General features: G+C 33.3%; 2 protein-coding genes across 2 annotated transcripts in view; both read right to left on the bottom strand.

The window, feature by feature from the left end:
- Positions 1-2,290: 2,290 nt before the first annotated feature.
- Positions 2,291-5,036, bottom strand: LOC126887775 (transmembrane protein 186). The gene is made up of 2 exons (XM_050655581.1): positions 4,656-5,036; positions 2,291-2,588 (listed from the first exon to the last, which is right to left on the bottom strand). The coding sequence occupies exons 1-2, from the start codon at positions 4,981-4,983 to the stop codon at positions 2,293-2,295; spliced, it is 624 nt and encodes a 207-aa protein (XP_050511538.1). The 5' UTR covers positions 4,984-5,036; the 3' UTR covers positions 2,291-2,292.
- A 4,114-nt stretch (positions 5,037-9,150) lies between these two features.
- Positions 9,151-24,301, bottom strand: part of LOC126887778 (dual specificity mitogen-activated protein kinase kinase 4-like) — a 41,132-nt gene continuing 25,981 nt past the window's right edge. The window contains exon 6 of the mRNA XM_050655584.1: positions 9,151-23,959. Within this exon, the coding sequence (XP_050511541.1) occupies positions 23,794-23,959 (166 nt within the window). The 3' untranslated portion in view covers positions 9,151-23,793. The remainder of the gene's footprint in view (positions 23,960-24,301) is intronic.

Raw genomic sequence — 24,301 nt, forward strand, 5'->3', positions numbered from 1 at the left:
ATAAGCTGTCAAAGTACTTTCTCCATCTCTTTTTGACTTCCCTTTCGTGAACTAGTATTTTATTATTTTCATCTCGGATACATCTAATCTGATTAAAATCTTTTGCTTTCCTTGCTCTCTGTTTGGCTATTTTATATATCTTCGTTTCGCCTTCCCTGGTATCAAGTTGATCATATAGGTTTGAATACGCTTCTGCTTTGGCTTTTGCTACTGCTACTTTCGCTTCCTTTTTCGCCACCATATAGTTTTGAAGATCTGTGTCGGATCTGGTTTCTTGCCACTTTTTATATAATTTTCTCTTCTCTTTTATTTTTCCTTGTACTTCGTTTGACCACCACCAAGTCTCTTTATCCTCAAACTTTTTTCCTGACGTTTTCCCAAGTATTTCAATAGCAGTCTCTCTAATACTACTGGCCATTTTTCTCCAAATTGTATTAGGGCTTCCTTTCATGTTCCAACATATTTTTTCTACTATTCTTCTCCTGAATAGACCTTCTTTCTCATCTTTCAGCAGCCACCATTTGATTTTTTGTGGTCCTCTACGATATTTTTGTTTAGTTTCGCTTTTTACTTCGATGTCCAGAACAAGCAGCTTATGTTGTTGGCTTACTGTCTCACTCACTATTACCTTGCAGTCCTTGCATTCACGTATGTCTTCTTTTCTTATCATGAAGTAGTCTATTTGGGATTGATGTTGTCCACTTTTGTAGGTAATAAGTTGAGTTTCTCTCTTTTTAAAGAATGTGTTAACAATCGCCATATCCAATGCTGTTGCTAATTCAAGCATGTCATCTCCAGCTTCATTTCTAGTTCCAAAGCCTAATCCCCCATGTATTGTTTCATATCCTGTCTTGGTTTGGCCCACATGTGCATTGAAATCACCTCCTATTATAACTTTCTCCTCTGCTGGAATATCACTCAGTACGTCTCCTAATTGATCATAGAAAGCTCTTCTTTCATTCTCACCCAGACCTGTTTGGGGAGCATACACACAAACAACATTCAATACCTCTTTATCAATTACAAATTTCACTGACATCATTCTATCACTCGTTCTTACAACTTCTACTACGTTACCTTTCATTTCACTATCAGCAATTATACCAACTCCATTTCTAGTGTTACTACTCCCTACATACCACAATTTGTATCCTTCACCTAGTTCTTTCGCCCTTTGTCCTTTCCACCTAGTTTCTTGAATACAAGCAATTTGAACTCTTCTTCGTTTGAGCGCATCCACTAACTCCAGACTCTTACCTGTAAGACTACCAAGATTCCAAGACCCTATCCTGATTTTTCTAACCTGCAATGGTGTTCCCCCTGAGATAGTCCTCACCCGGAGATCCGAACGGAGGCTCATTTTACTTCCGGAACATTTTACCTCAGGAGATGCCATCATTTCAGTATAAATTTTTACTGCGTTTGGAGAAGGTCTTTTCATTATTATGGCCTGAAAAGATTTTTGGATATTTGATGCCTGAATGCCTTTTCTATCAGCACCATACCCTGCCCTGCACGTTTAGCCAATACACCACCAATGCAACCAAAGTGCAGTATTACCCAACACCCGCCTGCATTTTTCTGTATAGGCCAGGATCCCTACTGTAAGGACTGCCCTATAAGCCAATGTATTGTTGCCCGTATCCCGCCGCTAGGAGGCACATACTTTGGTTATTTCGGGATACCAGCAGACTACAACGAAACAAAAAATGGTTGTAACTATTAAATTAAAACTGCAACTCACAATGTTTTTAATAGCTATATGGACGGTAACAATGAAAAAATTTCTTAAGGATATATTTGAAGTAAGGTTTGACTTATTGACCATTCCAGCAATAAAACTGCTTATTTCACAGTATATACTACATACTCAAAAGTATGTCAGGAGCAACAAAGTGCAAACTTTATAAAACAATAACAATATGCGCAGTGCTCACATATGGATCGAAACATGGGCAATAATGACTCAAGATGAAGAGTCACTACGAATCTTTGAAAGAACAGTACTGAGGACCATACATGACAGAGTTAACAAATGTGGAGAAGGCAATATAATTTCGAACTATAGACTTTGTGGTAATGCAGATATCGTGAAAGCTATCAAAATTAACTGCCAAGGAAAGGTGGGCCACATTATGTGGATGGATGAAAGTGATCTTTCTAAAATAACTATGCTAAATAGCGCAGCCAGAAGAAAAAGACAGACAGTGAACAGGGAAAGATGGAAGCATGTTTTGAGGCTGACCAACTGATAATGATAATATACTCAAAAGTGGAAAAAATAAACACAAACTATAGAACTTTCTTTAATTGTTCACCATCATAAATAATGCCTAGCCTCAAATTGTACTTTAACACTTCTGGTGTAGAATATCTTTTAAATTTCATATACAGTTTATTAGTAACAGAAAACGGTATGTCTTCACTTGGAACAATATCCGAAACAGGCATTTCTACATCTTTTCTCCAACCCCAAAAATCGACATACGCTATTTTGGCTACATCTCGTTCTTCATCATAATATATAAATCCTATAAACTTGGATGTTACATGACCTGCTCCGTAAAGTGAAATGCATCCAGTAATGCCTGAAAATAAAGTACTTTAATGCAACATTTTTAAGGTTGATTCGGACAGTCATGGTATGATCAGATCAAAGTCAAGTCAAGGGGCAAACCATTCACACTCACACAGTCAGGGCTGGTGATCATCAGTCTACTTTAGAATTCAGGGCAATCAAGATGCTAGATTATAGAGTCCTTAGTATTGTAATGAATGAACTCCATCCTTTTGAGATAATTTGAACAAACCATATAACAACAATATATGCATGGCAATTAAGGGGTCATATACGTTTCTCGGCTTCAAAAAATCGATTTTCTTATTTTAAAAGGTACATCTCTTAGAAACATTTTAAGACCAGAATGAGTTCGATATTCAAATTATTGACGAAGTTTAAAAAAAAAATAAAACTTGCAAAACTTTAAACGCGTTTTTCTTGAAATAGCATTTTTCATAACGGTGGGCATGATGCTTAACCGTTTGTCCAATTAACTTCATTTTTGGCATACATATTCTAAATTAGATTCACTATCGTGTGACGAGAGCTTTTTTGATTAAATTTAACCATTTTCGAATAGCAATAAAAAAATAGAAAATTTTTTTGGTGAAAATTACGACTTTTTTAAATTTCGACCATTTCCGTAATTTTTTTTTCTTAAATTCCTCTCGTCATACGAGAACTATGACTCTAAAAAATGATAATTTTTGTTTCAGATAAATATTACGAGCTCAATCATGCCCACCGTTTAACCTGAAAAAAAACACATTCTACGCCACTGGATGCAGCTGCCATGTTTTTAATTATTTTTTGACTTTTAACATATATGTTTTGGCCTAGGTAGATACTACCTAGGCCAAATCCTGAAACTTGACAAAGAAAACCAAAGTGCGGAAATTAATAGGAGAGCAAGACTAGCATGGGCAGGATTTGGAAAACTTGGTTGGATACTTAAGAACCGCAAAATACCTCAATATTTGAGGGCCAAAGTGTTCAACCAGTGCATCCTTCCTATCATGACATATGGGTGTCAAACCTGGACCCTAACCAAGGCAAATATGAATAAACTAGCTACAATAGAAAGAGCTATGGAAAGAGCAATGTTAGGTATACGACTGTCAGATAAAAAGAGGAGCGACTGGGTAAGATCAAAAACAAAAGTCGGGGACATAACAACAAAAGTTGCCAAACTTAAATGGAGCTTTGCAGGCCACACTGTTAGACAAAAAGACCAACGTTGGAATGCCACGATACAACATTGGAGACCTTACCAAAGTAAACGACCGAGAGGAAGACCACAGATGAGATGGGTTGATGATATTAAAAGAGTAGCCGGAACAAATTGGAAATATGTTGCTCAGGATAGAGACCGATGGAAGGAGTTGGGAGAGGCCTATGTCCAAACGTGGACGATAGAAGGCTAAGAAGAACATATATGTTTTATGCTCCTTAAGAGTTCACCTTTAAAATAAAAAAAAATGAAATCAATTAGCCCAATAGTTTTCGTACAATTTATCATTACATTTAGACTACTTTTTAAGCTCGAGAAACGTATATGACCCCTTAATCTTTTATAGGATTAAAAAAAATGTGAACCATCAACCTGTATGACTGCAAAATTTCAAATCTGTATTTATTTTGATAGCCAATATATAGGGGTGTCTTCATCTTAAATGCGACATACTGTGTAGATAGTGCTGAATAATAATAATTACTTCTATAATACTGAACATAATTTCTTGTGGCATGTGAATAAACTAGGGTTGCCTGTATAAAATGGATGCAATAAATAAATCATAATCTTTCTTCATGAACGCACTCAATTAATTTTTAGTCTTCCATTTTTAACAAAAATGACAAGAATATGGTAGACACAACTGAAAACAGTCGACTGATTGACTGTGTCATATTCACACCACCACCAGAAGTCTGGTCCGGTCAAGATCAAGTCACAGTTTTGATCAATGGCAGAGCAAACGGACAGGCAGTGACTGTACTGTGTCCATGCGTGGGAAAACCACAGAACCGATCTTGACTATACCATCTCTGACATGACTGTTGGTCTGAATCAACCTTATTTATATACACAACAAACCTATTATCGAAATGACTTGAAAAGTTTCTGTACTAATCAAGTTCATTAAATTCAACGCAAATGAAGTAGGTATTGTGATTCCTGTTAAAACTGTTTGGTAAAACTTTACCCTATTGATAACTGAAAAGTATTTTATAAAAGGAAGTCTATATACAGTATTAAAATTCGATTTGCTGGATTGAGTATTATTTTGATCACTACTGAACAGGCGTACGTTTTGGTTGATTAGCCTATTATTCGAAATATTGCTTGATATAAGACATGCTGTCGATATTTCTTTAGAAATTGTTGGTTTAAATGTCTGTAATGTTTTTAATAATTTAAACATTTTAAAATTATAAGGTTATTCAACAATGAAAAGAGGTTATGTTATGACTTATGACGTGTCTTCTTTTTTAGTGTATCCACGAAAAAAATTATTTTTTATATAAAATATGCAAAAATAGACCTCTCGTGCCATGGCCGACTTGTATTAGATGTGGCAACATTGTCAAATAGAAGGCCTAATCACAGCATAGACACAAATGTTGTTTTTTATGCTGTGGCCCAGAGATATTCCATATAGGTCTGGATCCCGCGTATGAAAAAAAAGTTGATTAATAGCAAGCTGAAAATTTGTTAATAGCTTAGGGGTGTCTAGCCGGATAAACTTTGATATATGGGAACACTGGAACAGGGGCAGTTTTAATTGTGAAACGGATTAAAAATTTGGAACGGTCAGACCACGAAAATGGCACATTTATTTTGTCCGACAGAATAGACTTAAACTCTCCGAACAGAGATTAAACTCTCATGCAAAAATCAGACTGCTATTTATCACCTGTCATAATTCCTGTCATTTGACATATTCTACATGTTCCATCATAGAGTTATATATTAGCATAGAGAGAGTATCATTCAGAGCGAAGTGACGACACCATCTTTTTTATTTGGATTAGTGCTGTTTCACTCTTACGCATAGTAACGCTGCTACACTTGTCCTCCTCTTATGTGCCTATTTCACACTGAATGTCATCATAGATTTTCGATACAATGTGTTAGAAAGAGATGCAGCAAACCAGTCCATGAGATCTTGTCGTCAGGAAGCGCGGAAGGTAGGCTCCCTCTATGTTAATATATACCTCTATGGTTCCACTCATAGAGTTATATATTAGCATAGAGAGAGTGTCATTCAGAGCGAAGTGACGACACCATCTTTTTTATTTGGATTAGTGCTGTTTCACTCTTACGCATAGTAAAGCTGCTACAGTTGTCCTCCTCTTCCGTGCCTATATTCACACTGAATGTCATCATAGATTTTCGATACAATGTGTTAGAAAGAGATGCAGCAAACCAGTCCATGAGATCTTGTCGTCAGGAAGCGCGGAAGGTAGGCCTCCCTCTATGTTAATATATACCTCTATGGTTCCACTCATGAAAACGCCCATTTGGTGATAAATATCAGTCTGATTTTTGCATGAGAGTTTAATCTCTGTTCGGAGAGTTTAAGTCTATTCTGTCGGACAAAATAAATGTGCCGTTTTCGTGGTCAGACCGTTCCAAATTTTTAACCTGTTCCACAATTAAAACTGCCCCTGTTCCAGGGTTCCCATATATCAAAGTTTATCCGACTAGAAACCCTTAATCTATCAACAAATTTTCAGCTTGCTATTAATCAACTTTTTTTTCATACGCGGGATCCAGACCTAATATTATCACTGCTGTCTGTGACCTAATTAGAAATATCCGCTGCGAGCTTATAAGAGCGTAGGCGCAAAATTTCGGGCCAATGCTTTTTAAATGCCTTCATTTTTTTCGAATCCTGAAAAAACTTGTTAGGTATTTTTGAAAAATTTAAACACAGAATGAAAGATTACGTGATCTTGTACATAGGTATTACCGAGGGCCGAAAGTGCCTGAAAACTTCTATAATGTTTATTTTGATAAGTTACAGGAGTAAAAAAAACCAGAAAATTGAGCGTGATTTTTAATTTCAAATATCTGTTTCAAAAAACCTTTTGTTTATTCTAGGAAAATTTCGGCCGTAGCAAATAATGTAATCTTTGTTATTAGCCTTAAATCTCTTTCGTATAGAGCCCAGGTTTTTATTTTTTAGAATTTCCACGAGTCGATCATGTTTCACTTTATCAAACGCTTTATTGTAGTCTATAAAGCAGACGTAAAGGTTAACATCCAAACATCTCGGTGTCAGCACGTTGAAGGAGAATAATGCGTCTCCGATACCCATACCATTGCGGAACCCATATTCAGTGTCACTATTAATATTCAGCTCCAGTTTAGAGCGTATTCTGGCGTTGATAATTTTCAATATTATTTCAACTTCAATATTAGCGTCGTTCCTGTCAAATTCTGCAAGTTTCGTTGTTTCCCTGCTTGTATTAGGGCTTTAGTTTTATCTACGTTGACGAATCTCTTTCGCATTTTCTTCAAGCTCCACATACAGTTCTGTGATGCCCATCTCGATGTTTAATTAGACCTTTAGTTATCTGGAAGGGATCTGTCAGTTGCTTTTGAATTTATACTTGCGCTTCTGTATGAGTTATAGTGGCTTAAACGAACTTTACCAATTTCCTTGGTATACCAAATTTTTGCATAATTAAATATATTTTATTTCCATTTATGTTATCATAGGCTTGTCGAAAATCTAGAAAGATTTGGTCTATGTCGTGCTCCCAAGCTTTAGCTAATATTTGTTTTACGTTGAATAGTTGGTCAATAGTAGACCGTCCTGATATTCTCCTATGATTTGTTCTGTTAAGTGACTTAATCTCCTGTTTATGATCCACGTAAACCCCTTATAACTCACACGGAGTAAGGATATGCCTCTTTAATTTTTATAGCTGAGTTTGTCTCCGTTCTTGAGGATTTGGCATATCGTCGGCCTCATATGAAAAGTGCCAAGTCCCAAAATAAGCAAAAATGAGATTTTTGCGCCATCTGATTAATATTTATGGTACGCATGCATAGCAAGACAAAAAAGTTCCAAAAAGTTAATAGATGTCGCTAGAACCACAAACAAGAATTTTAACCAACTCCACAGCGTTGGGTGAATCCATTGATATAAAAACACCCAGGATAGAACCTATGAGCAAAATTCTGGCGTCCAAAGTAGCTGATAAAAAGTAGCTAATAACTTGACATAACAATGGCCGACTCTTGCGTTTCCGGAATAATTTCTTGATTTACCAACAGGAATGCATTAAATTATTGACTTAATATTTCCTTAATACATAATTTTACCTGTTTTACAATGTATTTTACATTAAAATATGTCACCAAATAAAATATTTATTATTTATTAACCACAAAAACACCTGTCAACACCAACTTCACGTCAGAAATTGTAAACAGTATGTGACGTCAGTTCCGTCGCAGATCAGGGCCCGGATTACGTACACTCGATACGCATCGTATCCGCCATGTTTTACCGTAGCGCCTTATGGGAAAACATGGCGGATACGATTCGTATCGAGTGTTCGTAATCCGGGCCCAGATGCATGTAAAATTATACACAGTTAGACCGCTTGGGTGAATCACATGAAACTTGCCAAAGTCCGTCATTGTCATTGAGGTTAGATATACTTTTGCTGCGCTGTTGTGTTATATCTTCAAGAAAAGTATTATAAGCTAACATATCTTCATGGAAATAGTGTAAACTTATTGAAGGTAAGTTCAATTTGATCATATTATTATAGTTTTTGTGTTAACTACATTTAAGTAGCATTATTATCCTTAAAACCCCACATTTGTTTTTCTTGTGGGACTTCAGCATTTTTCAGTTTATTTTTGGCGACTTTTTATGGAGTTACGCACATTTCTTCATGATTTTCGTTATTAAATGTGCCTTACTCCAAAATTTTTCCTTATTTCAAAAATAAAAATTGCCTAACTCCATTTTTTAAGTAATAATATTTTAAAAATATATCTATCTTTATGAGAAGGCTGACGGACACTATTCTAAGTAACTGTATTCTAAGTCAAAAATCATTCTTTAAATCAGTTTTTTTCGTCTCCTGTAAAATTTGTTAATTTGGACTTATGCACTTTTCATATGAGACCGACGATATATTGCTTTTTTCCAGTCTCTTGGAATTTCTTCTGTATTCCACACTCTGTTATCAGTTCATGGAATCTATCTACCGGTGTGTGTCCTCCAATTTTGAGAATTTCAGCTGGTATGTTGTAAATCCCTGGGGCTTTGTTATTTTTCAGTGCTCTAATGGCATTCTTCTTTGTTTCTCCGAAGAAAATTCTCGAAATAAAAGATCAGTATTCAGTCTTACACTTTCTTTTCCGTTCAGTACCATTCCTCTTCTTCTTTTACTTCTTGGAGGTCCTTTGATCTATTTAATTCTGAAGCTGCCTCTGGTTAATTTCCTGGGAGGTCGATTGTCAACTATACCTCCATTTTTTAGGTGGTCTTCCGGGGGTTCTTGAACCGGGAGGGTTGTTTTCTAGGGCGATTTTTGGGAGCCAAGTACCATTCCAACATGAATAAATGCTTTTTTTGTTTATTTATTAAACAATTTGAGTATAAATTCAATTATGTACAATTGTAAGATACAATAGGCAACATTTTAGGTAACAATTACAAGATTGAACCGATCAAACAAAATCGTACCATACAAGTAACTGCGAAAGGGCGTATGCGAAAAATTTCTCGCCAATGTGTTTTAAATGCATTTATTTTTTTCGAACCTTGAGAAAACTAATAAGTAGTCTTGAAAAAATTAAAAGCAGAATGAAAGATTGCATTATTACCGAGGGCCGAAAGTCACTGAAAACTTCTATGTTTATTTTAGTAAGTTACAGGGGTGGGAAAAAGAGAAAATTTAGTATCATTTTTAATTTCAAATAATGCAAAGAAACTTTTTGGTTATTCTAAGGGACTTTCGGCCCTCGGTAAAATGTAATATTTCATTCTGCGTTTAAATTTTTCAAAAATACTAGTTTTCTCAGGATGCGAAAAAAATGAATGCATTTAAAACACACTGGCGTGAATTTTTGCGCCTACGCCCTTAAGACTAAAGGAATTATGTATAAAATTTACAGTATAGGAGGTAGATGCAGAGTCGGTTTGGCGTAGAAAATTTTTGACAGCTTTCTCAAAGATGGTTGCTCGTTTACACGAACAAATACCAAAGTTCAACGCTAAAGAAGTATATAAAAGTTTATTTCATCATTCTTAAATTAGTTCCCAAAAGGTTTTGTGGAGTAGCTACTTAGAAGTTGCCCCAAAACGTTATTAATAAAGTAAAGGGCTGCCAGCAGCTAGTCTTTAAACAGTGAAATTCTATCAACAAAGGATCTACCTGTTTAACGGAATGATCCTTTGTTTATTTAAATATTCATTTCCATCAACAGTACCCCGCTGAACTGAATATTAATAACTCTCTTAGTTTGCTGGCAGCACTATAACATAGCAATGGCCTACTAATTAATCCGGCCATATTGATATACGAGCTGTCATGCCCCCCACCAAATAGACTCTAACCCTACTTTTAAATAAATTTAAAATGCTTTCTTGCACTAGGGTGACTTTTTATATGCTTCATCTAAAATTTCACAGAAAAAATTACTCTGAATTAATTTTAATACAAAATTATGAAATAGAACTTATTATAGACGGAGAGGCAGCGCTGAAAAATCTCTTTGAATTTACTAAAGCTAAATTTTTCACAGTTGATTACTGTGATTGTGTAGAGAAACATACTGCGGTCGGTCAAGCGAAACGATGAACAGGGGCTACTGAGAGGGTATCAAAGTTGCTTTCCTACGAAGGTAATTAAATCCATTTACTAAGGCTGAAAATCAGTACACACATTCTAAATTGAATATAAATAAAAGTTATTATAGTCGGTCAGCTGCATGACGGGACAGAGCCGTCGGTCAGGGTTATTCAGTATATTCTGGCCCCCTTGTAAACTGCTTTATTTACAGAATTAGAAAAAAATGTAAAATACAAAAGTTATTCGTTTTTTTAATTATGATTTTTTGACATATATATCGTACTAGTGACGTCATCCATCTGGCGTGATGACGTAATCGACTATTTTTTTAAATGAGAATAGGGATCGTGTGCTAGCTCATTTGAAAGGTTATTCAATTTTCTATACAGTACTATAAACATTAAGATCATTATTTATATAGGGTGTCCAAAATTTTTTCTTAATTATTAATTAAACAATTAATTTAATTAACTTTTTTTTTTGGAAACCCTGTATAATTAATCATGTTATTGTTTATATAACTGAATAGAGAATTGAATAACCTTTCAAATGAGCTAGCACTCGACCCCTATTCCCATTTCAAAAAATAGTCGATTACGTCATCACGCCCAAATGGATGACGTCACTAGTACGATATATATGTAAAAAAATTGTACTTTAAAAATCAATTAACTTTTGTATTTTACATTTTTTTATAATTCTGCAAATAAAGCAGTTTACAAGGGGGTCAAAATATAGCGAATAACCCTGTACATTCACTGGGGCCGGCCGACAGGCTCTGTCCCGTCATACAGCTGACCGACTATAATAACTTTTATTTATATTCAATATAGAATGTGTGTACTGATTTTCAGCCTTAGTAAATGGATTTAATTACCTTCGTAGGAAAGCAACTTTGATACCCTCTCAGTAACCCCTGTTCTACGTTTCGCTTGACCGACCGCAGTATGTTTCTCTACACAATCACAGTAATCACCTGTGAAAATCTAGCTTTAGTAAATTCAAAGAGATTTTTCAGCGCTGCCTCTTGGACTATTAGAACATGTCATCGGTTCTGGACAACCCTTCAGAGCCTTTAAAATCATCTATTGTTATTTTGCCATAGAAACAACTGCCTTATGTCAATTACAGTTGATAATAGTAACTTAGTACTTAAATGAATGAAATATTTGTCACCCTTATACATAACAGCGGCCACATTGTTGTAAGCGAGTAAAAATGTGAATCTTATTATTTACATTAGCCTTTAATAGACTAAACTAACAAATTATGTTTAAATTATTCCATTTTTAAGTCTTTTGCACACCATGAATGACGTTTGTATGTAGTCAGAGCTCAGAGTCAGAGTCAGAGTATTATTTGCCATTATAATGCGCAAATGTCAACGTCAAATTGGATGACATGGAATAAATGTTTTGTTGCACTGTATATATGTACTTGCTGCCGCATTCTCACCATTTTTACTAGCTTACTATAAATAGAAAATAATGAAAATTAAAATTATATACCCATAGAAAAACATAAAATACTATTACCATATGCTTTTCCAAATAAGTGAAGACATTTTTTGCAATATCTATTTATTTTTTCGGTAATTTTTCAACAGTGTTTTACAATATTACGTGCATAATTAAAAATTTGGTCATTTTTTATGTCTAATATCTCCTAAACCTGTTGGCCGATTTAAGTGATTTTTTGAACATCTTCTAGCCTGATTCTTTAACAATACCACTGTAATAATATTGTTGCTAAAGAGGTAAATATTCATTGTATACCGGGTGTACCAATCAAACTGTGTTTTTTTCTCAAAGTTCGCATCACCCTGTGGAATATTCTAGCATTTATAAAATACTGAAATTAAAACCCAACTATAGCCTCAGGTTTTCCTAACATTCTGTTTTTTGATTCATTCGTTTATGTTGGATAATAAAAAAGTTAGGTACTTTAACAACTAGACATCTTCTTCATCAATACACGGTGTTTCTAAATAAGTGCGACAAACTTTAAGGGGTAATTCTGCATGAAAAAATAATGACCATTTGCATCATAAACGTATGTCCGCAAATGTTTCGTTCACGAGATACGGGATGTTGATTTTTTCTTACAAACTGACGATTTATTTATTGCTTTAAAACCAGTTAAGATATGCAAATGAAATTTGGTGGGTTTTAAGACGTAGTTATTGCACATTTTTTTGACATACAATTAAGAATTTAATATTTACCATTAGCGCGCATACGTGTAATATGACCGATCATATTACCCGTATGCACGCTAATGGTGAATATAAAATTCTTAATTTTATGTCAAAAAATCCGCAATAACTCTCTCTTAAAACTCACCAAATTTCATTCGCATATCTCAACTGGTTTTAAAGTAATAAATAAATCGTCAGTTTTTAAGAAAAATTTCAACATCCCGTATCTCGGAAACGAAACATTTGCGGACATACGTTTATAAAGCCAACTGTCATTATCTTTTCATTCAGAATTACCCCTTAAAGTTTGTCGTACTTATTTAGAAACACCGTGTATTGATGAAGAACATGTCTAGTTGTTAAAGTACCTTGCTTTTTTATTATTCAACATAAACGAATGAATCAAAAACAGAATGTTACGAAAACCTGAGGCTATAGTTGAGTTTTACTTTCAGTATTTTATAAATGCTAGAATATTGCACAGGGTGATGCGAACTTTGAGAAAAAAACACAGTTTGATTGGTACACCCGGTATACAATAAAAATTTAGCTGTTTAGCAACAATATTATTACAGTCGTATTGTTAAAGAATCAGGCTATAACATGTTCAAAAAATCACTTAAATCGGCCAACAGGTTTAGGAAATATTAGACATCAAAAATGACCAAATTTTTAAGTGGGCCGATTTCTATGCAAGGTTATTATTATTTTAATTACTATAAATACTTTGTTTATAGTGGACTGTTTTTCTCACACTTAGCAAAAAAGTATGAACATTTTTACCAGAAAATTATTAAAACTTTCGCCCGAAAGTAAGCAACATAAAAAACTTCAACCTGAATGTATGCAACACCAAATCTTTCTCTACAAACTTCCCAGTTTTATTCCTGAAGTGCAGAAATCAACAAAAACAGGCAGATACAGACTCCGCTACGACGGTTTTATATAAATTTGATATCTAGACTTAAGAAGTAATACTGGAACTAAAATATCCTGTTTTACACCCGTATTCGTTTGTAACTTGAGGGTTTTTGAAATGTCTTCAATCATTTAGAAGCGACAAGTTAAAATATACCGTACAAAACATACACTAAGAAACTATATCGCTTAAAATAATAAAATTTATGACTAATATATACAAAATGGACTTTTTATTTTTATTGGTGTATATTCTTTCTCGTTTTTGTAACTACTTGAGGGTTAGTCTGATAAAAACTGGAAAATCCATCTAGAAGTGTCACATATTGTAAAGTGCCTGTTAAAAATGCTTCAACTATACTAGAACCTCTAAAAAGAATATTTTTCTATGAGTTACAGTATCGAAAAAACTACTGCCGAGGAATATTTTGTAAAACATGTTTTTTAAAGGGCCTCTTTTAGAGACTTTTGTCAGATCATGTTCAAGAAATCCATTGAAGGTCTCATAGACTTGGAATTAAAGATTTTATTGATACTTAAGGTTACCAAATAAGTGATTTGCATAAATCTATGATTTAGAATCTAGGGAAAAATCCAACAGTACCAAATAACATAACCTCAAATATCAGTAAAATTTAAACAAAAACCTTTAAGACTAAATAACTGGTAGAAATTCCTTTAGAATGTAATCAATTGTACAATCTGTGACACTTCCTTGTACACTACAGTGTTCTAAAGTCTGTAAAAGAAGTACGTTGAGGCATTCATTGAAATGAGTACGTTGAATCAATCGCATGAAATAATTTTATAGTCGTATCAATAATCGGTTTGTGCAGAAAATGTTTCTGGTTCAAAACCGCTCTTAGTATTATTAAAGTGCTTAGGATAAACAAGAATAATTAATCTATTCTTCAAAATTGAGATATTTTCACGAAATCCATGGTTCATAAAAAAATGTACAGGGATATTTCTTCCTGATCTAATTCACATTCGTCCTATTAGAGGTAAAACTCACTAAGTGCACTTTTTTGAGATTTTGACATTTTCATCAATTTGAACTCAATACGGTACTGCCCAGCTCTAGAGAAGTCACCTGGGGCTCTAACTCTAACCCTTCTATTTTCTGAGATAATTTATGGTACAATTCACTAAGTGCATTATTGTGAATTTAGGCTTCAGGGCAAAACTAATTAAAGCGTATAATTGCACTTAGTGAATTTTTCCTTTAAATATGGAGTGCAATATTGTGAATTTCGGTTTCAGGGTAAAACTCATTAAAACTTATTATTGCACTTAGTGAATTTTTCCTTACAATCTGGAATGCCGAATCGGTACTTACTGATCCTTCAAACAATACATTAGATAACATAATCTATTTTGCGATTAAGCGGCGACTTGGGTGTTACATTGTATTGTTGAAACTGTAGGTACATTATATTTGTGTGCATTATTTGTTCGGCGATTAAGAAATATGAAATTAAATTTCTTTATAACCGTGATAGCTTACATAAAGGGTAACATAATCTAGTTTGCAATTAAGCAGGCGACTTTTGTGGCTGTCATAAATGCCGAAAGAATTGCATTTATTTTCGAAGAACGAAACTTATTGTTCATTTTTTAAATAATAGACTGTTATTTCTGATATTTCGTTTGTTGTAAGTCAGCGAAATTTTATGGAGACAAATTCATTAACTTCTCAATATTCAATAATTGTGTTCAAGGAAAAACTCATCAAGTACAATGTGTAGTTGGTGAGTTTTACCTCTAATAGGATATCAATATCCAATAATTGTGTTCATGGAAAAACTCATTAAGTACAAAAATGTATCTAATATTGATTGTATCATAGTTCCTGTGCCGAAATATGGCTTAAAATATCGGTTTTTATTAATTTTTTTAAAATTGCATTAAAAAATTTCAATATTCAAGTCAGGTGAATTTAAAAAACAATTTGTACCTTTAAATCAATTTTTCTCCACTTTCTGAAAAGTGTAGTTAGTTAGTTTTACCTCTAATAGGACGATATTAAGTTGTTGTAAATGTAATAAACCATTCAGCCTAAACATACTTTTTCTTTATTCCGTTTATTGTATGTACTTTATCTCACAACATTGAAAAAGCCCGTCAAATACATGTATGTAATTGGACAGTTGATAATATCGAAGTTATATTTTTGATTCATACGCAATTTTTTTACAGACTTTAGTTTGCTAAAACTCAAAGTAAGATATAAAATGAGGAAGTGTTCCTATCTATTACCTAGGAAGAATTATGTCGATTTTATTTATTGCACTAAATTGTTTATTTATAACAATTTTTCTCTTTTCTTGTTATTTGCGGCATACAAGGTGGAAATTTGTGCAGAGCGATCTATGGTATTTCTTTAATATGTTTTCATGATCAAATAAAATTGTTAATCTCTCGCCTGAAGCTGGGCAGCTTTAAAACATGTCCCAAAGGTTGGAAAACTCCGCCAGATGACAACCCCATCTTTTATTAATAATTTCTATTATTCTTTAATTGAAAATTGTTAACATTTCCGCCTGAAGTTAGGCAATACAAGCAAAGTAAAACTAAAAAACGCCGCCATAAGGTATGCAACTACTACGTTCCCTTTTTCATCAATAGATATTATATATTATTTTTCTTTTTGGAGTATATAATACAGGAAAAAACAGTTATGTGACTATTTTTTGAATATTCAAAAAATCTCCACCCTGTATACCGACGATCTAAAATGGCAAGTGTTTTTATCAATGTATCTGTCTAACTAAGCGACCAAAACCATCTAAGTGTCCTATTAAACCATAAAACTTCTTGTTTAATCTGTATATTGGTTGTATTCTAAGAAGTGTATTTACAAAATAGTAAAAAAATCTACGCAAAGTATAAGAAACAGGAACATTATAATAATATATTAGATGGTTATCTGTTAAGAACTAAGTAATTTAGAAAACATGTCTATCGAGCTTTCGACACTATTTATGGAACCATCTTCCGTATTTAGCTTCTTTCTGGTGAAGCAATCCCCTGACTTTTTAGTTCTAGACAACACACGTCCTGCTAATTTAAATCTCAGATCTTGTTGATACACACAAGTATCAAAACCAAAATCTGTTGACCTTTAATACAAAGTATCCTATGCCTACCTTCTTTCTCTGTGTTAGCGACTCCCGTTTTGAATTTACTCACAATTATGCCTTCTACATGGTCTAAAATGTTTAAAATGGCTCAATAAGTCATCAACCAAATACAATCGTCTCATTTCCTATGGAATTCAGTCACTTATTAAGTATGGTCAGTACTCTTGTATGGAACGGAGGCCTGGACGTTCAACAACGCTGATGAATAAGATAGAAGTTTATAAAACTCTTGGTTTATAGAAGGATCTTGCAAATACCTTGGACAACCCTCGCAACCAACGAAAATATACCGAGGAAAATAGGTACAGATAGGGAGCTGCTAAAGATCATCAAAGTTGGAAAATTTAGCTACCTGGGACACATCCCTAACAACACAAAACATTCCAGGAATGTACTATCAAAGTTCTATTAATGTTTGAATGTCCTGGACATTCAAGGAACATTCGGTGAACATCTTATTAAATTATTGGTGGAATGTTACCACAAGACATTTATGAACATACTACCAATGTCCTATATTTTAAGTGAGGCCATTTACTATTCAATTTGCGTTCATTTTCAAATTTGCCGCGCGTGTTCTATGTAAGGTTGCGTGCCGCGTGGTCATCACATTTTCACATTTCATGATAACCTAAAAATTTATGATTGAATGTAAAATGGAAATTAGAATTAGAGGCTTTTGTTTGCTGTTCTGTATGTTAGTTTTGCTCTGACTGGATCTCTTTTGTTTAAACAATTATGTAAGTATTATAAAATCCGTTTTCAATTTTCTTTATTCTTTATTAAACAAATTATTTATGCATATTATAACCTGTAAATAGTACCTATTTTTTTGATTTTTAATTGTAAATAATAGAAAAATTACCATTCATTTTAATTTTTTTTAGAATCAGCTGAAAGTGTTCTGCAAAAAAACCAGGAAGGAAACGTAGCCTTGTGGCTATGAAAGGCAAAAGAAAGATATATGTAAAAAGTGTATTGGCTAGTTGGAAGAAACTCCACATTGTCGATACATAATAAGTTATTACTTTATAAACAAATATTAAGACCTGTATGGACTTATGGATGCCCACTATGGGGGTGTACTTACTAGACCAAGTAATATAAAAATTATACAAAGATTCCAGAACAAAATACTGAGAAATATTGTAGATGCTCCTTGGTATGTGACAAACAGTGATCTCCATAAGGACCTAGGAATGGAACCTGGATATAATCATCAAGAAGATGGCAGGAAGTCACGAGCAACAACTTCATAAGTACGCGAATATTGAGGAAATCCAGGCTCCTCGATACTACTGGGCAAACTAAAAGATTGAAGAGGACAAAGCCTTTTGAACTAGTTTGAGTGATAGGTGATAGTGAAAAGCAGAGCATAGTGTTTGTGTGTCTGTGTGTTAAAATAGTGCACGATCTTGTTAGATTAGATAAGAGACGCTATGGGGTAAGCTCTTCATTTTAAGGAACAGTAGTAATTTAGGTTAAATTAAATTGGTCATTGGTCAGTTATGACCAGATTGTAATTGTAATGTATAATTCAATACAATGAATCATCATCGTAGTGATGATTATGGAAAAAAATATATGACAAGATTTTGTGCAATAAAAATGTTTATATTTATCAAGGATGTAATATTTGGTATGGCCACATATACTTCTGGTATATCGTCGGTGATGTCACAATACCTCCTATCTGCTTTTTCATGAATTTTGTAGGAGACGAAAAACTATTTTTAGGGTCATCTCCTGTTTTCACATGTAAATTTTGACATGTTTTGTAGTAAATAGATAGTTGAATTTACTACAAAACATGTCAAAAAATATCATGAAAACAGGAGGTGACTGTAAAAAAAGTTTTTAGTCTCTCTTACAAAACTCATGAAAAAACAAATCGGAGGTATTATGTCACATCAGCGACTATATCCAGGGAATGTCTAAAAAATATACTGTGAATGTCCAGAGAACATTCGTAGACATTCATGGAATGTTCCAACAAGACATTCAAGGAATGTTTAAAATGCTGACACAGGACTTTCCTGGGACATTTAGGGACGTTCTTGTGCTTTTGAGGACATTCCAGGAATGTTTTCAATGTCCTGTGTGTACATTCTCGGAACACACATGGAATGTTTTTTGTTATTAGGGATGAGAGACGAAAAGTACCGCCTCGCGCAACTGATCATCCAGGAGAAAATTGAAGAAAAACGGGGTCACAGTAGGCGCCAGATGTCATGGCTTAAAAATATCAGAGATTGGACCGGCCTTGATTCAACATATTTGTGAGTCGCATTGGACAGCTGTATTTGCCAGTGTAGTCGCTAACCTCCACTACAGCAGATAGCAAGCACCACAAGAAGAAGAAGATGAAGTATTGTAATGAATAAGTGGCGCCCAAATTTGTTAAAACTTCTAGTAACGTATCAGTCGGCAACTAATTGAATACAACAACCATTCTTAGCCTTCTGGAGCCCCAAAAATTAATAAATTTGAGGTCTAATACAGAAGTTTTATGATTCAACAGGGAAAAGGATACCTACCTAATGAATAATGCTAACAGGATTCTTTTAATATGTTACATCACCTGAGATGTCTCAACAACTATATTTCTAAGATGACGAACGAAAAAAAAAACATTGAAAACCTCATATTACTAACTGCTCATCAATTACCTGTTAACTTTATCTTTCAGTCGATGCTATAACAAGTCATTCGTCAGCTTGTGAAGCTTGTCACGCACGTGAGCTAAACTATAATATACCGGGTGGTGAATTGCAAAGCGGGCCATAGGAAAATCAATGTAAAATCCATAACTGTTGAATCCCTGCTTCCCTAATTATTTTACATCAAAAGACATGAGTAACTATTTGTAGAGGATTGAAATATGTATTGAAAAAAACTGTTAAAATTGTTCTACCAATTAAACATATTTAAAAATTTTGTAATAATATAATACATTTTTCAGTTTTTCGGCCGAATATTAGGTCACACACAGTGCAATAATGTGTCACAATGAAGTTATTATTTTCACATTTTTGAACTGTCAATATTTTTATTTTATCATTTATTGTTTAAAAACAATAAAGTTGATAAGATACCCTCAGTTGAGGAGAAAGTATTAATAATAAAGATGTTTTATTCAGCCAATGCGCACTGTCAGTTAAATAGTAACGTGTGGCATAACTTTCACACACATACCTACGGTGGCAAATTATATTTTTTTAAATTTTGGAATGTATTTAAATCGTAGAACAATTTTAACTTTTTTTAATAGATTTCAATCCTCTACAAATGGCTTCTCATGACTTTTGATGTAAAATAATTAGAGAAGCAGGAATTCAACAGTTTAAAATTTTACATCGAGTTTCCTATGGCCCATTTTACGATTCACGACCCGGTATATTATAACTCATATCGCTCACTATAGTCATGAGTGAGCCTGCAGGCTACTATAGTGAGCGATATGAGATGCAATATATGAGAGATAATGTATATGTATATTATAGTACAGCTCCCCGTGCGTGACAAATTTTATACGATATTTTCATACAGGTATCGAGTATAGTTCGTTTATTAAAAACAGGCGATGACGTCACGAAAAAATTCTCAGTCTTACCAAAATTTGATATTTTGGCATATGTCAAGCATATGACATGTCTGGTTTATCGAAATACAAAACTTGTCAGTAATTTTTAATCAATAATTATTGTGTTAACTCATTTGAGAACCTGTTTAATATAAACGAGCTATATGCTTCTACTATTAATTACTGGAAATAAAAAATGTAAGTCTGTCAATATTTTTTTGTATCTTTGTTGTAATGATTTAGGGCTTTTCATCGATTGTCATTTGTTTCGAGCTTTTGTCATGTGTCACATAATATTAATATATCTACGTCATACGTCTTTGGTTTGTACCATTGGTTTATAATATAACAATAACGTATGACGTAGGTATATTAATATTATGTGACACATTACAGAAGCTCGAAACAAATGAGTGTGAATGAAAAGCCCTATTGAGCGGTTATCTGTTTTCAATCGGATATTCGAATGATATGATATTCGATATATTTCGATTATAAATGAAGGGTACACAGGAAAAACCGGCTAAGTCACATATTAACCATTTTGAGTTATTGGATGTTCTATCTTTGTCGCTAGCTCGAGTCTTAGACTTCTAAAAAAAAAACTATAAAAGAAGGTATATTTTTCACATTCTGCGAATAGCCTAAATTTGCTATATTAATTCCAGCCCTGGGAATCCAGCACTGTATATGAAAGGGTAGTGACTTGGCCGCTTTTTTCCCTGTTCAATAAAAAAAAAAACAATTGCTTTTTACTAATTTTTTAATTCCATGGATTAAAGAAAATAAAATAACTCAAAATGCACTAAACATAACCTAACACAAAATGGGCGTTATTACGACTGACCGTCTGATTGATACCGAATTAAGGAAGCCGTCGCGTCTCGATATTTTGGACTTAGTTTGTTTTTTCCTGTACCGCGTGGACTTATTTTTCTCGTCTATGGGCATATATTTATCGGTTTATTCTCGTGACTTGTCTTGTTATTGATTTGTTTAAAGGTTTCAGAAGATGCAAACGGGAATTTACTAAAAGATAGCGTAAAAAACGCCATTTCTACAAAAATGAACTTAGCCGGTTTTTCCCGTGTACCCTTCAAATCGATTATTCGATAATGTTAAACTTGTATGGAGTGGTAAATTTTTTATTTGTTTGCTTATTATTATCATACAGTTATTACTAAGAACATAATAAAATAAAACATGTTTGTGTAACAAACCAACAAATCAGGCAAATATCAGGAGTTCAAGACGTGCGTCATCGAAAGAGGTACGACACTTAAGTGGAACTGAGATACAGGGTTGGCAAAAACCAAGGTTTTTTAAAAAAACCAAAAAACAGGTTTTTTGGTTTAAACCAGGTTTATTTGGTTTAAATCAGATTTATTTGATACAAAATATAATAAGTAAATAAAATAATATAATAATAAAATAAAAAAGTAGATTAAATAAAATATAATACATTTTTTTATAAAATGATAGTAATAAACAATGAAAAAAATGATTAAGACAACTTTTATTTTTATTTGCACACACAAAAAATTAATATAACAAAAAAAAAACATCTTTAAACGTAATAATATTCAAAATGAAAGTAATTTTTTTTATTTATTTATCTTAATTGTCTTCATTTGCGGCAGCTGTATTAAAAACTTTAAACAAAAACACCAGTTTAGAGGCTCAATAAAAAAACCAGGTTTTTTTCTCAAAAAATCAGTTGGTTTAAAACGGAAACGCTTGGTTTAAGCGGAAAACTGGCTACAACACTGGAAGAGTGTTGAGAACAAGTGTAGAGAACACTGGAAAGAACTGAGGGAGGCCTATGTCCACCAGTGGATGCAATTGGCTGATTGATGATGTTTCCTACTCTGAATCTCAGTTAAGCGAATCAAAATGAATCTCAGTTACAGTCGGAAAAATGAAAGAATACCCATGAACGAACATAAAACACGCTGTATTTTCCTGTCACCGTGTCACAAAGAAAATTGTCCAGTGCAAGTACATGTAACAATAATTATTACATGTACTTGCGCTGGCCAATTTTTTGTCTGACAAGGTGACAGGAAAATACGTGTTTTATATGTTCGTTCATGGGTATTCTTTCATTTTTCCGACTATAAGCGAATTAACATTCTAGATGCTTTTGCTTGTTTAAGAACTGAACAGATGAAGAACTGGAAAACACACTGGGAAAGGTACTGTAGCATATCAACAACACAATACAGTTTGATACAACCGATTATTCCGGAAAAACCTTGGTATAATAATTTCACCCTCCCTCGCAAATACATATCCACCATCAGTAGAATTAGATTTGGATATGCATGTTATCCTGCACAATTTATTTAAAATAAACATCGATTCGAATATTTGTCAAGAATGTGAGGTTAAAAGTGACTTGAACCACATATTTTTTCAATCACCTAACCAATCACCTGATTAAAAGAATTATAGACCAGAACATCCCACTCCCTGTAAATATTCTCTTTATTCTGTCACTGAATAAAAAGAAATTTTTTGATTGATATCTTTCTTGTCGGACAGTAAAATATTATTGTAATTAGTTATCGGTATTTGTAAAATATGTTTAAAAAATAAAATAAAAAAAAATTGAAAAAATTAAACAAAAAAGAAATTAAAAAAAAAATGATTAAATTAAAAAAATCTACTATCTTAAATAATCTAGTAACTAAAAAAATACAAAAAAATATAAAAAAATATTAAAGAAAAAAAATTACTAAGAGGATTTAAACCTCCGAGGGGTTGAACCGGGTTGACATCTTATCGTAGTGACAAAAAAAAACAAAACAAAAAAAATACAAAAAAGAATGCATTTATTTTAAATATTAACATTAATAATTTTATTTGTAAAATGTATACACTATGTGTTCTTGATAAACATTAGGTATTATAATATATTTATTAACATAGTATGTACCTTAGCTGTAATGAGTAGGTAAAATAAGAAGTAAAACAATGTAATATTATTATAATAACCATGTTTCACTAATTGGCAATATCTTTAATACATTTACTTTTGATTGAGACTGGCTGAATGACTATAGTCCAAGCAAAAAAAAACTATCAGAAATTTGTTCAAAGGTGTGCCTGAAAGTATGTAACACATGTTGCATAAAACGTTTTTTCCAGGGACTACCGGAAAAACAACGTTACACAGCAACGTAAAAATGACAATTTTATGTGGGATGTCGTGCAACGAGAAGACCAATAATAAACTTCTTAATGCAACAAAAATTAAACAGACCTACATTTTTATTACCATCATTTATTTTTATTCTGATGGTTTATTCACAAGAAAAACATAAAAACGTAAAAAGGTTTAACACTATGCTATTTTTGGTGTTCTTCAAGAGATTTTCGAGATATTCCGTATGTTATCACTGTTTAACAACAAAATGAACCAAAAAGACCTGTAGATCAATTGATAACGTACTGCTTTTTTTTAAGTTCCAGAATAACGTACAGAACATCAAAAAAGGATGTCCCTAAATTAATGAGGCTTCCTCATATAGGCTTCTAGCCTTCATTATGAAAGTATGTATAGTTTTCATTGTAGATTTGTGGTAAATGCGCTGATGCCGTTGTTCGCCATTTCGTCCATGATTTCAGTCACGTAAGCTGCCACGTCTATCTCTTCTTTCTGCGCTCTGAGGATAAATGGATCCTGGAGAAGCTGCTTATACTTCGGCCTTTGATTTTCTTGTTTAATTAGACTAAAAAGTGACGTAGGTCAGAACTGAAGCAATTTAGGTTAAATATTAAAGAGAGTAAATGTGAACTAAACTTACGGGCATAGAAATCGGCCCACTTAAAAATTTAGTCATTTTTGATGTCATATTTCCTAAACCTGTTGGCCGATTTAAGTAAGTTTTTGAACATGTTATAGCCTGATTTTTTAACAATACCACTGTAATAGTATTGTTGCTAAACATGTAAATTTTCGTTATATATACTGGATGTACCAATCAACCTGTGTTTTTTTTCAAAGTTCGTATCACCCTGTGGAATATTCTAGCATTTATAAAATACTGAAATTAAAACCCAACTATAGCCTC

This window comes from Diabrotica virgifera, chromosome 7 (assembly GCF_917563875.1).
Source record: "Diabrotica virgifera virgifera chromosome 7, PGI_DIABVI_V3a".
Taxonomy (NCBI): domain Eukaryota; kingdom Metazoa; phylum Arthropoda; class Insecta; order Coleoptera; family Chrysomelidae; genus Diabrotica; species Diabrotica virgifera.